Source organism: Labrus mixtus, chromosome 13, assembly GCF_963584025.1.
Source record: "Labrus mixtus chromosome 13, fLabMix1.1, whole genome shotgun sequence".
In the NCBI taxonomy this organism is placed as follows: Eukaryota; Metazoa; Chordata; class Actinopteri; order Labriformes; family Labridae; genus Labrus; species Labrus mixtus.
This window is the reverse complement of record NC_083624.1, coordinates 9,662,034-9,677,189: the sequence shown is the minus strand read 5'-3', so window position 1 is coordinate 9,677,189 and position 15,156 is coordinate 9,662,034. Positions and strand designations below refer to the sequence as shown.

Genomic DNA, 15,156 nt, shown 5'->3' with positions numbered 1-15,156 from the left:
TCTCTCTCTTTCCTCTCTCCCCTCCTCTCTCTCACTCTGTCTCTGCCCTCCTCTCTCTCTCTCTCCCCTCCTCTCTCTCTCCTCACTCTCCCCCTCCACTCTCTCTCTCCTTCCACTCTCTCTCTCTCTCTCTCTCTCTCAATTTCTCTCTTCCTCCTCTCTCACTCTCCCCTCCACTCTCTCTCTCTCAATTTCTCTCTTCCTCCTCTCTCACTCTCCCCTCCACTCTCTCTCTCTCAATTTCTCTCTTCCTCCTCTCTCTCTCTCTCCCCTCCTCTCTCTCTCTCTCTCTCTCTCTCTCTCTCCAGTAGAGCCCTGTAGCTGCTGTGTGTACCTGCACACTCTCTTATCCTCACCCTCTGACCTTCTCTCTTTCACTTCCAGTGTTTGATCAACTAGACCTGGTCACGTATGAAGAGGTGGTGAAGCTTCCTGCTTTCAAGAGGAAAACGCTCGTGTTGTTAGGTGAGTTCTGTCAAAATGCAAACACAAACGTCTTTGAAAACAGACCCTCGCTGACCTCGTGTGTGTGTGTGTGTGTGTTTTTATTCAGGGGCTCATGGAGTGGGAAGACGACACATCAAGAACACACTCATCACCAAACACCCCGACAGATTCGCCTACCCCATCCCACGTAAGACACGCACGCCTCCCTCCCTAACAACACGGGGACACAAATCAGGAAGTCTAAACATTCTCTCCTCCACAGACACGACCAGACCGCCCAAGAAGGACGAGGAGAACGGGAAGAACTACTTTTTTGTGTCCCACGACCAGATGATGCAGGACATCAGCAACAACGAGTACTTGGAGTACGGCAGCCACGAGGACGCCATGTACGGGACGAGGCTGGAGACCATCCGCAAGATCCACCAGCAGGGACTCATCTCCATACTGGACGTGGAGCCTCAGGTGTGTGTGTGTTTCTGTGTGTTTCTTTGTGTGTGTGTGTGTGTGCGTAAGGACATCCTGACCTTTAACACCTGTTCTCCATCAGGCCCTGAAGGTCCTGAGGACGGCAGAGTTTGCCCCATACGTCGTCTTTATCGCCGCGCCAACCATAACGCCGGGGATCAACGAGGTAGGAACACACTGATTTTTTATTAATGAAAGCAAAAGTGTGCAGGGTCAGTGTGTGAGTCACACAGCATGTAGCCTCTCTCACCCTCTCTCTCTCATTCCTCTCTGCACTCGTTTGTTTCTGCATGCTGCATGCGTTTGTTTGGTTGGCTCTCCTCTCAGATGCCCAGGTGGTGTCGAACGCTGCCAGTAAGTAAACTCTGACAGGACACAGTGAGCGTGACGTGTTGTGTTTATGTGTGTGTATTCCTCCCCGTGTGCTCGTCTGTGTGGTTCTTGTTAGAGCTTTTTCACGTTCACTTCCTTCCTCTGCTGAGTCGAGGCCTCTACACACTGTGTGCGTCCCGCAGGTGAAACACATGTCACACTGCGATGGTGAAGACTACAGCCCTGTTCAGACTGCTTAGTGACCACACTTGCGGAAAAGAAAGCAGTCTGAAAAAAGACAACAACAAAAAAACTATGCAAGCAAAAAACAAGAATTTGATTTTTTTATTGTATTGTTTTGCTTAATATTTTATAAAAATGGAATTGTAGACAACCGGCTGTAGATGCTCGCAGAATCCTGTTTGCACCAGTAAACCCTGTCAGTAAACTACATCCTTCTGTTTTTAAAAAAAATGCACGTTGTCGATGAGATGGAGGCGTTAACATCACTATTTATGTTTAAGGATAGTGCAGTTGCTCTCAGAGACCTTCGTTGGGCGCCAAAGTGCACCAAACAGAACTCCTACATGTTGTTGCTGTAAGAGCTGACAAATCATGACGTCAGACTTTTTAGAAATCAGCATCATGATGTCGTTATTTCAGCCTGTTATTAGAATCCGTTTATTTTGTTTCATGGTGCTGAAGACGGACACATTTCAGCGATTTAGTTTATATAAATAACACTTTGCGATAGGGCTGGGAATCTTTGGCTGTCTCACGATTCGATTCTTGGGGTCACGATTCATCAAAATCAATTTTTGATTCAAAACAATTCTGGATTCATTGATCCATGGATTCAAAGTTTATTTAGTTTATTCTTGTTACTCTTTTTGGCATTCTACTGAGTTAAAGAGCTAGCTTTAGCACTTAGCAGGGAGTGACTGATTAGCAAAATTGAAAAATAAAAATCGATTTTTGGAAGATATGAATCGATTTTAATCTTAGAAGAGAAGAATCTCGATTTTTACATAAATCGTTTTGGTTTTTCCCACCTCTACTTTGCGATCATGTTTCTTCCATGTGTTGGATATCACACAGTATTTAGAGGCCTTAAGAACTCCCTCTGTCACTCCTTTACGGTTTCAGCTCTCATGCGTCCCCCACTCTTTCGGCCTTCTTCCGTTTCTCTAACACCGCCTGCTCTCCTCCCCCTGCAGGACGAGTCTCTCCAGCGGCTGCAGAAGGAGTCTGAGATCCTGCAGAAGACCTACGCCCACTACTTCGACCAGACCATCATCAACAACGAGATCGATGAGACCATCAGGTACCTGGAGGAGGCCATCGACCTGGTCTGCACCACTTCCCAGTGGGTCCCCGTGTCCTGGGTCTACTGATCCACATCGTCTCCACCCAGCTCCTCCCTCCTCAGCGTTAGCACATCGGACATTTTTTCCTCTTTAGAATAAAAAAAAAAAAAAAAAGAAATCAAAACTTTTTTTGATCAAACCCCCCCCCTTGTCAAAGAATCCTCCTGAACGCTGCGCCGCCATCCTGCAGCGGATCAAACTGGGACTCGACAGACGACCTCGTCATAGTGATGTGTAAAAACAGAGTTAACAAACGTGAATATTGTCATGTCTGTTTTAGATAGGAGGCGACATTTTTGTAGATGTTTGTTTTAAAGAGACAGTACTGTGTCCGTCCTCCCACAATCCTCTGTCACAGCATTGTAGTCCTGTTGGGTGTTGTAGTTCTAAAAGACACTGTCGGTGTGTATTCTGAATTAAAAGCACACAAACACACTGCGATGTCTTCTCACCTGTAGGTCATTATTTATTCACCCCTGTTCTTTTTCGGACTCTGAGTAACATCCTCACCTCTCCCACCAGGTACTGTCTCTTCTAAATAATAAATCCATTAATGTTTTAGAGATCTGAATGAGGTTATCATGCATGTGGACGTTTGCAAGCTTCATGCTGTCAGTCAGTCAGTGTTCCCGTGTCCCCTCTGTGAACCTCCAACAAAGTAAAGAAGACTAAAATATATATGTATAAAAAAAACATTCCAGCGGTTTGGAAGCTGAACTCAGCCAGAGGAAGCACGGGGGTACAAGCGACGGAGCGGACGTCGACGTGACACCTATGCACATCCTTTGCATTCGGGGTGACATTTCTAAACCACAGATTTACTAAGACAAGAATCAAAGCCGATCATGTAGTGAGATGTGTTTGTAAAAAATGAAATCGAATAAAGCTCTTGATTTTTCTCCTTTTGATTCGTCCTACACTCCAAAAGGAATTTAGCTCAACTTGATGTTCGACAAGTTTTAGTGTTGAATTGAGTTTTTAAAAACAGACAGGCAGGAGATTAAACGCTTAATTTCTATTCTGTACATGATTCTACGTTCTGCAAAGGTGTGATCACTTTGCCGGGGGAGAGGAGGCAGTGTGTGCATCTGATAACTGTGTAAATGAGAATGACACTGACATGCAGCTGCCCCTTGTGTAAATGACTCTGCAATGATGAACGTCCTTCAGTATGAACAGTTTTTTTTTAAATATATTTCCTTTTATGTGTTGGAAAAGTGAACCTTTGAGTGGCTCTTCTTTTTGTCTTTTCCACTGCACAAAAGCATGACATGATACGACGTGGTTTAAAACAATACAATCTGTTATTTTAATGGTCGATAGTTTCAAGAAGTTCCAAAGCTTTAAAGAAACTTACAAATCTTAAAGGTTACATATTATACTAAATACACTTCACCATGTCTACAAACCCCCCAATGATGAGAAAAGTCCGTCCTCTCCGTCTTTTGCCTGCTCCACTTTTCAGAAAATGTGTGCTCAAAGAGGCCGTTTGGAGATTTTCCCTTCATGACATCACAAAGGGCAGTAACCCCTCCCCCAGGTGGGTGACACTCCCACAGCTAGGTGTTTGTTCTGCCCTCTGAGTCTGCCTTCTCACCGTAAACAATAGAACATGGAGCGAGAAAGCCCGAGTACACCCAAGCCCTTCCAGAGGGGGGGCGTGGTCAGACACAGCTCATTTACATTTAAAGGTACGGACACAGAAACAGCCTGTTCTGAGCAGGGCTGAAATAGAGGTTTATAGGCATGATCAAATACAGGATCAGAGTGGATTTAGAACAAGTAACTTCACACACATGTTTTGTGGCGCTCTGAGACTTATTTAAAGATACAGTATGTAGATTCTATCACGGGGCTCTCAATCAATACTACAATAAAAAAAGATGACACTGAGGCTAGCGGGGAATCATGGGAGTTCTCTCTAGTGTCTTGCGGAAGGACACATCTGATGTGGCTGCAGGAGCTGGGGATCGAACCCCAACCTTCCAGTTGAGAGACGACCGACTACCAACTGAACCACAGCCGTCCACATCCTTCAGCACAACAGAATAATCTGTTTTTTAAACACGATTTGATCCTGCAGCTAAAGCAAGAAACACACTTGACATGAGATGTTTGGTTAAAAAACTTGATCAGTAAACCAACTGAAACCCAAACACTTGATGAATAACTAAATTGTTTGACTTACTTTTTCAAGACTAAAAACATGACAAGACTAAAAACATGACATAGATATTTGCAGATTTCCTCATATTTGTGCGGGCGGAGTCATTAATCCCTCAGATGATCCAAAAAATTGAAAAACATTTCAGAACAAAATGTTTAAACTGATTACAAAAATTGAAATGACACACGTGGTAAAGCACAGCGTGCGAGTCGGTCCTGATGTCCAGGTGAAAAAGGACTGGGCTGCAGTGTTTTGTGCTTTCAATCAATCAGAGAGAGTGATTACATCAAACCAGTCTGAATGTTATGTTTCTGTTACATAATCCACTTCAGCATTAACATCTGAAAAAAGACGCCTGAAGACAGCTGTGTTTTTGTGTAACCTTTTGTCCAGAATGGATTTTAAAATCTCAGAAAATGACTTTCCTATTGATGAATGTTATAAAGGCTACATCAGCGTTTTACCAATTACACTCTGAGAACTGAGCAGAAATGACACCTCGAAATATCTCCTCGAAATGTATTTTAATTTTTCTACATAACAGCCTTCGTTTTCATCCGTGTTGCCAAACATGGCCAGCCCATAGATTTGAGATAAAGTGGCAAATTCGGAAGACATCTTCTAGCAGTAACATCTGCTTAATGTGAGGATTTGCTGCTTTTGTTTCTCATTGATTGAATTTCTATCCTTCCCTCATAAATTACTGTGTAGACGCCACCATTAATCAATTAATTAATTAATTAATTAAAATCTTTTTTAACAATCCCTATATGTAAAAAGTGACAAAGAAAAATAAACTATCTGAAAGAAGACTGACAGAGTTGATCATTTAAAAAAACTAGCATGATTTTGAAAGTAGCATTCCCTCAGTGCTCCGTCTACACCCCCTCCCCTCTGTGCTCCCTCTAAAGCCACGCCCCTCACTTACATGCACGAGCGCCGTTGCTCCAGAAGTGGACCTCAGCTCAACTCTTGAATTGTGTAGAAACTATGTCGTCTCATGTCTCATTCAGCGGTGAGTAAACTCTCAGTATAATCTCCTAAAGTCATCTGTGACGCGCTTTGAGTGTGTGCTAGAGCACGCAAGAGGTAGAGAGCGAGCAGGGAGACAGGGAGGCGTCTGATTGGTTCATCAGATTGGCACCTCATGGCAGACGTTGGTGCTTAATTGATTAATTCCAGATATGCAAAAGTATGAACTGGAAAGCCCTTTAGTTAACGCACAGCAGATCAAATGAAGGCCAAGTAAGCATATGAAAGATCAGAATAATGAATTTACATTGACTCTGAGTTACATGCATGTTTCAGTCTCTTATATTTCATACAAAATGACCTGTATTTTCCAGGTTACCTCTGGGTAAATGATGTGGGGAAAAAGGATTTCCTACAATAAAACTGTAAATGATAAACCAGTGACTACTGTAGCTCTGCTGTAACACCTCATATGTTTCACCTTTGGCCCGGATAAATTAAATACACTTTGCACATACTCATCCTCTGGATCAAAACAGCTGAGATGAAGATCGATGGTATGTGAGAGAGGGGGTGGTGAGATGTCTTAGTCACGGCGTAATCCCACATTAAAGGGCCATCAGTAGGCCAGTGGGCAGATTAACTGGTGTTCAACCGCTCAAACTGGTCGGCTCGTCGGCTGCAGGGTGAAACCAGTCACTCAGACGGCAAAAGGAAAAAGTTCAACAGCAACTCTCTTTATTATTATGTAGAAAAATATATCATAAAGGTGTAATCACACGACCGAAGAGATCAAATTAGGTACATTCAGAAAGGTAAAATGAAAGCAGTGGCTGGAGTTAGAGCGGGGTATCTTTAACTTCTCATATTTCTATATCATATAAACTCTGCAGAAAAGCTCATTCATTTTCAATGACACTTACCTGACAGCATTTCTCATCCCCAAGAAACATGCTTAGACACTTTTCCCTCCCCCATCATGTTCAGCCTGACATATGGCGGTGACACCCAGCAGCACACCCCCGGTACACAGCGAGGTCATGTCCATAAGAGGGGAAACATCCATGCGTAGGAGCGGCAGAGCCACGGGAGAGTACCCTCCATTATGCTGCAGCATGCACAGGCTGAATGCAGTAAGAAGATTAATGCATTGATGGGAAAAGCTGCAGAACCTACATTTAGAGCTGAATGAAGAGCAGAGAGGACATCTGTTTAGGAGAGAAACCACAGGAGCTCTCATCTGCGTTCACATTACACATCCATGTGAACGACAACTCAAAAGATAAATAAATACAGACGACGTAATGCTATGAATGTTACATAATATTAATTAAAATGGAGTGTTGTGCAACAAAAGGTGGAGGGTCACATATTCACTTTTATAACAGTAATCCACACTTTGAAATCATCAACACCCATCTTATTTACTGTAGAGATGAATCCTGCAGCCGTGCAGCGTCATCGTCCCTGATCTCTGCATAAAACACGAAACTGACTCGTTGCTGAGGTTTCTCTAATGCGAGTAGTTCACCTATAAATATCATAGATTATTGTATATAAGGAGACTTGTCAACGTCAGTCTTTATTCTGAGTAAAGCTGAAAATATCCACTTTGCATGTCACCAAAAAGGAAAGCTGAAAAACCCGTTTGGCAGAGCAGTAACCACACTGAAGAGGATTCTTCTGAAATCTCTTTTCTCACCACAAACTTTGAAAAGCTACTCCTTCAGTGAGCAAAGTGACAAACTCATTCAACAGCTCTCATGTGCAGGACAAGCAGAAATAGCCCTCTGATTGGTCAGTGAAGCCAAAGATCAGCCACAGCACAAAGAAGCAGAGGAGAGATCTGCTCCCCCGGTCCCGCTGACCTCCTGCGGAGAGCTGGCCGTCCTCGGACTCCAGCAGCGTGCCATTACGGAGGCTCTCTGTGCCGTTCCCCATCTCCTCTTTGAGCTCCTGCTGCAGCAGTTTGGAGATGAGGCTGTTGAAGCGGTTCTCTGTGGTGGAGACGACCTCTGAGGACACCGTGGTCAGGTTCAGCTCTGCAGGGTCCACACAGGTGCCGTTCACCTTGGCAAAGACCACCGCGCCGAGATCCAGCCCCGCCACGGAGGAGGGCGAGGCGCAGGGGATGTCCCGCACCAGCTTGTAGCTCTCCATCCACTCCTTCAGCCACTCCAGGGAGCAGTCGCACTCCCACGGGTTCCTGAACAGGTAGAGGCGACCCAGGAAGTAGATGGGCTGGAAGACGGGGAAGGGGAGCGTGGTGAGGTTGTTGCTGTTCAGGTGCAGCGTGATCAGACTCGTCATGTTCTCAAAGGTTCCCTCCTCGATGTAGATAACCTGATTCCTGTCCAGATACAGGACCTCCAGCTCCACCAGGTCACTGAACCAAGTCTTAGACACGTTGATCAGCTGGTTCCCCCCGAGGTTGAGCATCTTGAGGCGGCTGAGACCCTTGAAGGCGAGCCGGGGCAGATCGGTCAGCAGGTTATCGTTGAGGTAGAAGTTCTCCAGCCGCACCATGTCCTGGAAGGACCGGTCATGGATCACGTTGATCCGGTTCTCCTGGAGGTTCAGGTACCTGAGATTAAAGAGAGATGTTCAAAGACTAAACTCAGGACTTTTTTTTTTTTTACAGTAAGACCTTCACAGTGAGATTAAAACATCACATGCTGAATCGCAGAGACGTGAAGTTTTATTTTAAAAAATCAGGCTCCTTCATTTCCTGAAACAGCTTGGCAATGTAGCTTTAAGCATATGTTGCTAACAGATGCTAATGCAAACAGACAGTTTAACGACACAAAAGCAAAATGTATCACAGACAAGCTGCAAAGAAAGAACACAACCAGGTGGAGAAACACTGCAAGCAGCACAGCCACTAAAAAATGGACCTTTGAGATGACGCCATTTGTGGAACGATAACTGCCGCAAATTTTTGACACAAACGAAGAAACACCAAGCATGTGCCACCAGAGTTTTTCCCTTTTAGTGTTTTTAAATGTGCAAACCGTGCTGGGAGACTCCGACAGTTAAACCACTGAGAGAATTACGTTCATTTATTTTCCCTTCCCTGTGAGCGTTCTTAGTGAGAGACAAATGAAAATAAAAAGTATAGATTTATTTAAGAGCCCCTTCCTCCATCGGGGCCCTGGATGCTCAGCCCCATTTCCCTCCCAACTACTCTACCCATAACCCTGCAGGAAGCACGGACACTAAAAAAGGGTGAACACGGTTGAAACACACTTTCTGTACTTTCCAAAAAACTTAACATTTAAGCACATTTTACCACAAATATTTGACAAAACCCGACACTTCAGCACTACAGGCCTGTCTAAGCTGTGCACAACATTTTAGGTTTCCCAGATAATAGTCTCCGTGTGCTACATGCAGCTTTTCTCAATAATGCCTCTGATAGTCGTCCTCAGTGTCTCCCTGTAGTCTCAGTGATGTAAAAGAAGGACACTGCTGCATCTTTGAACGTCTCAATTCACTTTAACAAACTCTCTGACAGCTCAGCTGACAAGTCCAAAGTAATATCCACCTTGTGACATCACACGTTGACCTTTGTTACCGTTCCTTTGAGCTGTTTGACGTCAGCTTGGGATCCCTGACCACTTCCTGTTTCTGTGCTTAACTTCATGTCCTAACCTTCCATCTACAAGAAGGTCCTTACTGTATTTTCAAAATAAAAGCATGGTTGATTTCAAACAGCAAGTGAAGTACTCTTCGACAATACAAAAATTCAAAATCCCAGCCTAACAAGTTATATTTTCAATGGCAAGAATTTCAAACATGCAATCAAGAATGTGATTAATCACGATAAAGCACTGAATTTAGCGATTAATTGTGGTTAAAATGTTTTATCATTTGGCCGCCTCAGTTCCCATATGTCTCAGGGCCTGTGCAGAGGTTGAATTGCCATCTTTGTTGTTTGCAGCTCATTGTTCCTTATCTTACCAGCCTCAACTTTTTTAAGAGTAATTGTATCAGCTTAGTGTGGTAACAAGCCAAATCCCCAAATTACACCCATAACACATTCAGCCGTTACACAGAACAAGAGTGTCGGCATGGGCCCCCCTTGAATTCTAATCGGCCACCCCAGTTGCCACCCCTAAATCCTTAACTATGACTGGCTATTTGCCTTGCCAGAGGTGGGACCACTAGTCAGACTGTGTTAAATCAGGCGACACCTGCACAAGTCAGAGCCCCAGTTTGGCCACCGCAGTCCTAAAAGTCTGGCCACGCCCCTGAGTACAGGTAAAGAAGTGTCATTCACCACCTACATGAGGTGATGTTAGCTCGATGGTCTGTGAGTTAACACCACGAGCTACTTTCTGCCTGTGACTTACTTGAGACTCCCTAGGCCCAGCAGGGAGTTGTAGGCCACCGCCTCGATCTTGTTCCTCTCCAGGTAGATGTGGGTCAGGTTCTCCATGCCTCTGATGGCTCCGGGGATCCTCCTGAAGTTGTTCTGGAAGCAGAGAAGCTCCTTCAGCGCCGGCTGCTCGATGAAGATACGGTCAGGGATGTTAAAGAGGTTACAGTCCGATACATCCAGACGCACCAGCTTCTTTAATCCTGTGAACGTCCGCGTGTGAAGGTAACTGATGTACTCGTTGTGCGCCATTTTCAGGTCCACCAGGTTGGAGAGGCCCTGCAGGAGGGAGAGTCAGGTATGTTCAAACACAAAGCTTTCTCCGGCCAAATACAAAAAAGATTCAATGCTACATGTCTTCCAGACCAAAAAGACAACTTTCTCTGAAGTTTGTTCAGGACAAAGTTAAAGTTAAAACATGTCTGTTGAAATCTGTCCCATGAAGTGGGAAATAAAGGATTTGTTTTAGGTGCCAATCTGGATGTTTAATGGTGGAGATTTCATAATGAAACAGAACTTAAACTAAAGTTTGCTTTAAAGGTTCCATATAATGCAAAATAAATTCACCATGTTTCTCTAACTCTAATATGTGTCTCTAGTCTGTCTACAAACCCCCCAATGATGAGAAAAGTCCATCCTCTCTGTCTTTTGCCTGCTCCACTTTTAAGAAAATGTGTGCTCAAACAGGCCGTTTGGAGATTTTCCTCTTCATGACATCACAAAGGGCTGTAGCCCCTCCCCCAGGTGGGTGACACTACCATAGCTAGGTGTTTTTTGTGCGAGAAAGCCCGAGACACCCAAGCCCTTCCAGAGAGGGGGCGTGGTCAGACACAGCTCATTTACATTTAAAGGTACAGACACAGAAACAGCCTGTTCTGAGCAGGGCTGAAATAGAGGGGTTTATAGACATGATCAAATATAGGATCAGAGTGGATTTAGAACAAGAAACTTTACACACATGTTTTGAGGAGCTCTGAGACTTATTTACACTGGTTGAAGAGGAGGAGGATATGTGACCTTTAACATTCAGGTAGTTATATTCGCTCAGTGTTGGAGGTGAAAGTTTGGTTTATTTCTGCTCAGAGCATCGGAAAAACAGTGTCCGTGACAACTGCCACACAGTCAGATGTGATTATTATCCAGATTAAACCTGCACATTGATTCTGTGTTAAGCTGGTTTGGTTTTCTAAATGTAATTTTGTGATTGTTTGACCAACAACATTTGAATTCCATTTCATTATTTTGAAATTGCTGCCAAAGGTTCAGCAGCAGATATTTGAAAATCCAGGCATGTCAGGGGTCAGAGAGGAAGTAGGACATTTCTCTACATGAACAGATCAGACAAACTTCAGCACATAAACCCAGCAGACCTTGAAAGCTCCCGGCGTGATGAAGGAGATGTTGTTGTGGTCCAGAGACAGAGACTTGAGGGAGGGCAGCGTGCCGAACGCTCTCTCCGACAGGAACTTGAGACTGTTCTTGTCCAGGTTGATGGCTGAGGCCTCACATGGAAACTCTTTAGGCAGCTCAGCCAGGGCGGAGCGGTCGCACAGCACGCTGCAGCTCTTCTCCTGCGTGCAGGAGCAGGACGCCGGACACGCCCGAACACACGCCCACCGTGCCAGCACCGCCTGAGGCAGCAGGCACAGCACAGAGACTGGAAGAGAGACGACATTTTATCAGAAACTCAAAGTGAAAACAGCTCTATATCAGGTCAGACAACTTCGTAAGATCCACCTCGCCTCATGTTTCAACCCACTCCCATTCAGTATGAAGAATATTAAAGCTGAAAGCAACAACACCAGCAGCCCAGCACCTGGGAGGTCGGGTGAACCAGTTTAAACTGCGAGAAAGTATGTCTCCCATTTTCACATTTTCACAGAGCGCCTGGGCCCCTTGATCATCGGCGGTCATCTCACAAGAAGTGCACACGGCTTTACATCACTAGTTCACACAGCATCCTTCAGCTACAAAGCAGCCAGTTAGCCCGTCTCTGTACTGTTTGATACACCGGCTGAGGCTAAGAGAGGAAAGAGGAGGGTGACGGATGGAGCTAAGAAGAGAAAACGAGAAAGTGACCGAGCAAGAAGCTGAAAGTGGTGGACAGGCTTTCACACGTTGGAAAGTGCCTCAAGGAAAAGTAGGCTGCAAGCCTGACGCCGAGCTGGCTATGTTGCTGTTGGACAGGTGAGTCATTTGCATAGTCTCCACACGCAAACAGTCTTGGGCTGTAGCAAAATGCGGTAATATAACAGAACCCTGCCAGTTCTTTGGCTTCTCACAACGTCTTTTGCCAAAGCCACAAACACATTCAGAGATGTTCTACTTGTCAACAAATGCACGTTGTTGTTGTTGTTGATGTTAAGGAGGAGGAGGCGTTAAAAGCCCTGTTTGTTGTGCGAAAGTGAAATTGCACTCAGAGACCTTTGGTGGGATGAGAATGTGTTGGCCTTTTTGCTTCTTCGTCAGAGCTAACAGATAAGATTGATGCCACACTTATGTCTGCACCATAAAAATGAAGCTACAGCTAGCAGCTGGTTAACTTGATTTAACATTTGAGACTGACAGGTGGAAATAGCTTGCATGAGCTCTTGTCAAGAATTAAAGGGAAATAACTTGTTTGTTTATCCTTCAACTATTAACGTGGACAGGTGCCAATAGGCTAGAGGTTATGACGTGCGCCCCATGTATGGAGGAGATCTGCCAGTCTGCCAGTGTCCCGACGTTTACTCCTCTTCCTCTTTTTTCCCTGTTTCTTTTTTCTCTCCTATAGACGGAGAATTCCTCTTCGTTTTAGTTAGATTTGTATCAGATGGGGCCACCTAAGAGAGGTTTCCTACTGTCGTTGCAAAATTTGTACATTTTGGGTCACTGCTTTGGCTTAATTTTGTCAGCCCTCAGGGGCCCCCTACTGGTCTCGCGCCCCAAACCTTGCCTGTTCACAAGCATCGGCCGTGGGTTTGAATTAAAACCTCAGCCTTTTGCTGCACGTCATCCCCCTCACTCTCTCCTCCCGACATGTCCTGACTCTCTACAGCTGTCCTGTCCAAAAAAGGCAAAAATATCTTTAAAAAAAACTATTTGCCATGCTTTTTCCTGAGGTTACATTGCTTGGTCATTTCTTTGAGTTGAGTGATTCACAGTCATCATGAGGTTGATGGACACCTTGTAGGCAAAGCCAACAAACTGCCCATCTATCAACTTTTGAATGAGTTCATAACCTTGTTTTGATTGACACACAAGCTCGTTTAGCATCACTCGTCTGTCTTTCCGTCAGGTCAGAACGTTACATATTCAGTTTTTTTTTTACTGTTCCTAATTGAATCAGATTAATAAACTGGAGAGATTTGGACCGGTCATCACAGGGGGAAAAATAAACAGCTGACGTAAGTCTGCGTTTTATGAGTCAAATGTCTGCTGTTTTAATATTTTACTCCGGATTATATGACACACAATAAGCTCTGTAACAGCTAGAGGTGACCCCGAATAGACTGCCATGTCTCACAGTGGAACACAAGGATCTTTCCCTTTCAGATATATGAGGGCGCTCCAAGTCTAATTTTACACAGATTTGTTTGTTTTCTCTGAATAAATCATGACTCATCGCCTATCTTTGTATAAATATCAATGTATTAATACTGAAAACCAATCGTGCTTTTAATCAATCTCCTCAGCGAGATAAAGAAATAATGCTGCATTCAGGGGCTCCTCGGATGGTCCAAGTTTCCGAGTTGGGAAGTCGTTCTTCCGACATCATAAGTGTGTTAATGTGTTTTCAGTTTATAAAGTCTGAATCATCGGTCTAAATGTTGAAACTACAACAACAAACAGCTTTGATGCTACCGAACAAAGAAGATTCAGGATGTCTCTGTTACAGGTTTTAAGTGAGCAAATAGTTGATGTGCAATATGTGAATTAATAAAAAGTATGTTAACATTAACAAAACATCTTTTGCCCCTCAAGTGATGACGATTCAAATCCTGGCCTTCAAATCTTTTGAGTTTCCTCGGCCTCATTTCAGTTTTTGTCTTGATGAAAACCTGAGTTAAATCGATGATGCATATCTTGTACCTAAGCTTATTTGGATAGAGACACATCTCTTTCTTTACTCCAACATTTATAAAACGTATACCTGCATTACAGAATGAAATAACCGAGTTTCTGGCTCGCTGCAGTAGCTCTACAGGTACGCAGGTGGACGACTGATTTGATGCTAGAGTCACGTTGATCGGCAGGTTTATGGCTGAACTGTATCTCTCTCTGCCAGCTGCTGCTGCTGCTGGAACGATGATGTGATGAAGAAAGCACAGCTTACATCAGAGATTAGCTCTCAACAATAGGTACTGTCTGTAGGTCGGATTTCACCCCCATCACGTCCACACTGGATCCAGATCAGCCTTTTAGTCTGATCAATCGACGACATTTATGAGGTAGAAAGTCAAACTTTCTTGATGCTTTACTGGAAGAAATGATCCGTGTTAAAGGAGCAAACCAACCTCAGCTCGGTCACTACTATTGATTGTTAATAGTTAAGGATATAAAGCGTCTTTTTTAAGTTATGAGATTGTTTTAACAGTCGAGGAGGAGGAGGAGGAGGAGGAGGAATAACTGAAGAGTGGTGAAGGGATTGGAACTGACCAGTGAAAGTGATGACAGTCATTACTGTAGTCTCTCATCTGGGACATGCCAGGATTAACGGAGGTCTGAAACGGCACAAAAAGAGCACAGCAGCACTTAATAATGAATCATTGACAGTTATGCAAAAGTGAGCCAAAGCCTGAAATCTGTGAATTCAAACGGTTTTAGCTCCGTTTTGTCTCAAAACTGGACGCACAGAGGGAGATTTTCTATCGTCTTTGTGGGATATATTTGACCTTCAAAAGAAGAAAACGCTTCCTGAAAGCTGCAGAAATGAAAGCGTAACCCACCTGTAGATGTTTCTGGACGGTTGCATCCATGTGTGTTAAAAGTCACACTCCAAACATGTGTCCATGTTCTCCATCCCGTCAAGTCTGCACCTCCAACCGAGCCAGCTGCTGCTGCCT

General features: G+C 44.3%; 2 protein-coding genes across 20 annotated transcripts in view; one reads left to right on the top strand and one right to left on the bottom strand.

Annotated features, from left to right (window-relative positions):
* caska (calcium/calmodulin-dependent serine protein kinase a) overlaps window positions 1–3,492 on the top strand; it is a 117,480-nt gene extending 113,988 nt beyond the window's left edge. For 15 of the 19 annotated variants that reach the window (XM_061053620.1, XM_061053622.1, XM_061053625.1 and 12 more), the window contains 5 exons: window positions 385–465; window positions 554–634; window positions 710–912; window positions 998–1,081; window positions 2,445–3,492. In XM_061053620.1, the coding sequence (XP_060909603.1) occupies window positions 385–465; window positions 554–634; window positions 710–912; window positions 998–1,081; window positions 2,445–2,621 (626 nt within the window). In that variant the 3' untranslated portion in view covers window positions 2,622–3,492. The remainder of the gene's footprint in view (window positions 1–384; window positions 466–553; window positions 635–709; window positions 913–997; window positions 1,082–2,444) is intronic. The other 4 variants (XM_061053635.1, XM_061053617.1, XM_061053633.1 and 1 more) reach the window with 1 other exon arrangement.
* A 2,846-nt stretch (window positions 3,493–6,338) lies between these two features.
* On the bottom strand, window positions 6,339–15,156 carry nyx (nyctalopin). Its single transcript, XM_061054669.1, has 5 exons — window positions 15,040–15,156; window positions 14,750–14,814; window positions 11,482–11,768; window positions 10,086–10,390; window positions 6,339–8,317 (listed from the first exon to the last, which is right to left on the bottom strand). Exons 2-5 carry the CDS (start codon window positions 14,769–14,771, stop codon window positions 7,495–7,497), a joined length of 1,437 nt encoding a protein of 478 aa, XP_060910652.1. The 5' UTR covers window positions 14,772–14,814; window positions 15,040–15,156; the 3' UTR covers window positions 6,339–7,494.

Excerpts from the sequence above, each read along its gene's own strand:
- nyx (XM_061054669.1), bottom strand. The coding sequence starts at position 14,771 with ATGACTGTCATCACTTTCACTG. Across the intron at positions 11,769-14,749 it reads GACTGTCATCACTTTCACTG|TCTCTGTGCTGTGCCTGCTG; the intron begins GTCAGTTCCAAT and ends TCTCTCTTCCAG. Across the intron at positions 8,318-10,085 it reads CTGGGCCTAGGGAGTCTCAA|GTACCTGAACCTCCAGGAGA; the intron begins GTAAGTCACAGG and ends CTTTAATCTCAG.